The 4082-nt window shown below is 44.2% G+C and overlaps 1 protein-coding gene across 1 annotated transcript; it reads right to left on the bottom strand.

The window, feature by feature from the left end:
- Positions 1-963: 963 nt before the first annotated feature.
- On the bottom strand, positions 964-3602 carry LOC145351455 (heart- and neural crest derivatives-expressed protein 1-like). The gene is made up of 2 exons (XM_080201046.1): positions 3111-3602; positions 964-1062 (listed from the first exon to the last, which is right to left on the bottom strand). Exons 1-2 carry the CDS (start codon positions 3600-3602, stop codon positions 964-966), a joined length of 591 nt encoding a protein of 196 aa, XP_080057172.1.
- Between the last annotated feature and the right edge of the window lie 480 nt (positions 3603-4082).

The following is a 4082-nucleotide window of genomic DNA, read 5'->3' as shown; positions in this document are numbered from 1 at the left end:
TTATTTCTGATGTGTGGGCGCAAGTTGCCAGAATCTGCCATTAAGAAGAAATTAACTGGTGGAGGGGGAATTGCAGGGCTGCGTGGGGGTAAACAGGAAACAGGAGTGCCAATGGGGCCGAATGGCCTCCTGTACTTTGTACTATTTTGTGATTCGATATCGGTGTTGGTCCTAGAGATAGGAATAAGGCCGATTATTTGAGAGATCGAGTTTTCCCGTTGGTCCCGCACAAAGTTGAGCAGTTGTAGCCGCTTTAAGCTCCATTCAGTCACTGTAGTGTTGGTTGGAGTTGCAAAATGGGTGAGGGGACAGGAATAGCCCCGGGGAAATAGCCCATGCTTCCACACTCCCTCCTGTTCACAAACACAATCGTGTGAAATTGTAAATAGAAAATCATTTATTTTTAAATACAATTTACAATCGCGTGTTAAACCAGGGTACTGAAGGGCTGGAGACAAGAAATCACAGCCTGTAATATCCGCGACCCCCCCCCCCCCCCCCCGCTCCCCGCCCTTTCGTCCCCTGGTGTTAATATTTTCCAGACGCCTCTCTGAAATTATATCGAGGGATATAAAATCTTGGTATATTGATAAATTGTTTAATAATTAAGAGTCCAAATAAGCAAACCGCGAGAGGGGAATTGGCGGGGTGGCAGTCTGTGGGAAATCTTCTCCCCTCGCCAGCAATTCTTGCAGAGGATGGGATGTGCTCAGAACAAGACCTCCAAGTGAAGAATGATCAGTTTTACATTGCATGAAATTTTAGCTGCAATGATAGCTAAGAATATCCCCCCCCCCCCCCCACGATTGTGCGTGGTGACTTTAAACGGATTTAAAATTGCACTTGTGCTGTCGTGGTTTGCTGCTGAGTTTTTGTGGAGGGAGGAAAACAATTCTTTTGTGATCAACTCCAGTCCTCCCGAGTTTGAATAAAAATGTGCAAAAATCATTTGCAATCTCGCCGTCACTGGTTCAGTTCCAGAGCCCAGACCTGCTGCGGCCAACCGGTTCTCCCCTTTGCCTTCTTGTCGCTGTTCCTTGTGGAGCTGTGCACTGTGTCAATCTGCTGTAAATATAACACAAGGTTTATATATGGTTGGGTTTGAATAGTGGGACACCTAATGTTTTTATAAAGTCGTAACCTTTTGAGGGAAGGCTGGACAAGTAGCAGCACGGATGTATTTGATGGGATTAGAGAAGAGGTTGTGTGTAGCAAGGACTAGTTGGGCCGAATGGCCCTTTTCTATGTCGTGAAATTAAATGAAACCTCACAAATTAATTGAACCCTCACAAGCCCTATCTAAAATACCCGTGACAACCTCGCAGATGTGGTTTGGGTTTATTTGTCCAGTAAGGATTTGATTTATTATTGTCACATGCGTTGGTATACAGTAAAAAAGAATTGTTTCTTGCGCATTACGCAGACAAAACATACCGTTCATAGAGAAGGAAACGAGAGAGTGCAGAATGTAGCGTTACAGTCATAACTATGATATAGAGAAAGGTCAACTTAGTGCGAGGTAGGTCCATTCAACAGTCTGATGGCAGCAGGAAAGAAGCTGTTCTTGAGTCGGTTGGTACGTGACCTCAGACTTGTATTTTTTTCGACGGAAGAAGGTGGAAGAGAGAATGGCTGGGGTGCGTGGGGTCCTTAATTATGCTGGCTGCTTTTGCCGTGGCAGCGGGAAGTGTAGACACTGTCGTTGGATGGGAGGTGAGGATGTAGGCCTATTGCTTGTAAGGAACATTTCAAACCTTTACCCTGGAATAGACAGCGCAAAATCCAATTCGTTACAGAATTGGAAATTGTCCTGTTTGGAAGGAGACCAACCTTCAGGATCTTGAGGGAAATATTTTATCCAACCAATTTTTACACAATTAACTCGTTTTAAACAGTTGCAATAAATTCAAAATTCGTCTGGATTCTAGAGTTGACTACATTAAGGATAATAAGTTGGCGTCAACATCTTGCAGTTTTGTAGACTATTTACCTGAACGTTTCCACCCACTGCCTGTGAACTGATATGTATTTTTCAATAATTGTTTAGGATACCTGCCCCTGATCATTTATCCCGATTATCGATATTATTAGCCCTGGTTCGGTGCCATCTGTCTCTCGTTTGCTGAGTAAACGCAATATTATTAGATCTAAAAAAATGTCACGATTCCGGTCAGCCAAAAAATTGTCGAATCTTAAAACCCAATGGCGAGTATCCTTGATTTCACCACAGGAATTCAAACATATAATTCCGAGTGGAAATACCACAGTTACCTTTTTTCTCTTTAAAAAAGAGTTTAATCAATTTCAAACCGTTGATTTTTCAGTTAGACTGTCACTCTGTCGAGATTTTCACTAAACACAGCGAATTTGAGAGATGCTTATTTTAACTGATCATTTGACCTCATTGTTTGAGATTTTTCTTTAAGTTTAACCGCGGTAATCGTGAGTTGTATAGTTTTTTTTAAAGTAGATCCTGATTACAAGATTGCCAACTGGATGGAAATAGTTCACATCCGAAGCTTTGATCAGGGGTGGAAAATGTTCCATTTTAGTTGTCAGTGCAAGATTTGGATCTTTGATCGAATCGCGCCTCTTCATCCTGGATCCTTTAGGACGTTTCGATTTGAAATTTATCCCCAAATATTGTAGTTCGTTTCTTGGGAACACGTTTATAGGGGACACAATGGGTATATTCACTATACACCAAACACTTGTCAATATTGAAATGTCTAATTTCAATCTCGCCCATATTTTCTGTGATTTTGTCTTGACACGTGCGTTTAATGCGATATTTTTGAAAGTGTATTGCGACTTTGCCTTAACCTTCCTATTGTAAAATAGTTTTAAATCATTTTATTGTGTTGCTTAAGGCAAAATCACAAATGTGTTATGAAATCATTTATTGTGACTGCCTTAACCAAATATTGTAAAATGGTCTATTTAATTGTGTTTTGATTGTCTTAACTAACACGTTGTAAAATGGTTATTAAATCATGTTATGATTTCACTTTAAAATAGCACGCCTTGCAAAATGGTTTAGTTTTTTTTAAAATAAACATGTCTTAGACAGTGGAGCAGTTCCGTTCACAGGGAGGCAATCTTTATCTTACCGTCTCCCGCTTGCGTTTGCCCTCTTTGCTGTCCACTTTCTTCAGGTCCGCTTTGAAAGCCTCTGCCTCCCCCAGCTGACTGTCCTTGGCCAGTGTGTCCATCAGATAGGCGATATAGCTGGTGGCTAGTCTCAGGGTTTTGATTTTGGACAGTTTGGTGTCCGCCGGGACATTGGGGATACACTCCCGTAACTCGGCGAAGGCGCTGTTGATGCTCTCCGTCCGGCGCCTCTCCTTCTTCGGTACCGTGGCTCCTCTCCGCCTGCCTGCCCGTTCCGGGGCAACCGCAAAGCGGCCCGCCTCCTGTTCCATCCCGTTAATCCCATACTCGGAGCTGTAGGGAGGCTGTGTGGAGTAATCGGGAGACATCTCCCCCTGATTGAGGACCCAGCTCTGAAAGAAGGAATGATCCTGTGGGCAGCGATTACTGGGGGCAAATGGGAAGGCTTCGTGCATTAGAGCGTGATGTTGGAAACTTCCGACCAGGCTCATGGTTTCAGATCTGGATTCAGTCCGGAGGAAGCAACCAGGGTCACAGTGAACCCGCTTTTACCTGATCCCGAGAAACCTCATCTCCTCTGGGAAGGGGGGGCGTTTGTATTTTGCCCCCACCACCTCCAGCACCTTCTCCTCCCCCTCTTTTCTTCCAGTTCTCCCAACTTCTCGGGGTCTCCGCCTTTCCCCAGGAATGATACACTCCAGAGTCCAGTGTGGGTTTTGGCCGATGGACAAACTGCAGCTTTCCCACTTTCCTAAGAGTGGAGGAAGGGTCTTTAACCCTTGTGTCCCTGTCAATGCCAGCTTTATAGATTGTGCTGCCCGGCCCAATAGGGTCAAGAGCGGCGGGGAGGAGGAGACTCTAACCGCTTCCTCCCAGTAATTGGACAATTTCAACCACATCAGAATAAGACATTGCGGATCGAAAGAGAACAGGAACTCCGGCAATATGACACAGAAACTAGGGAATTGAAG

This window comes from Carcharhinus amblyrhynchos, chromosome 13 (assembly GCF_965287045.1).
Source record: "Carcharhinus amblyrhynchos chromosome 13, sCarAmb.v2.hapA, whole genome shotgun sequence".
Lineage (NCBI taxonomy): Eukaryota > Metazoa > Chordata > Chondrichthyes > Carcharhiniformes > Carcharhinidae > Carcharhinus > Carcharhinus amblyrhynchos.
This window is presented reverse-complemented; position numbering and strand designations above follow the sequence as displayed.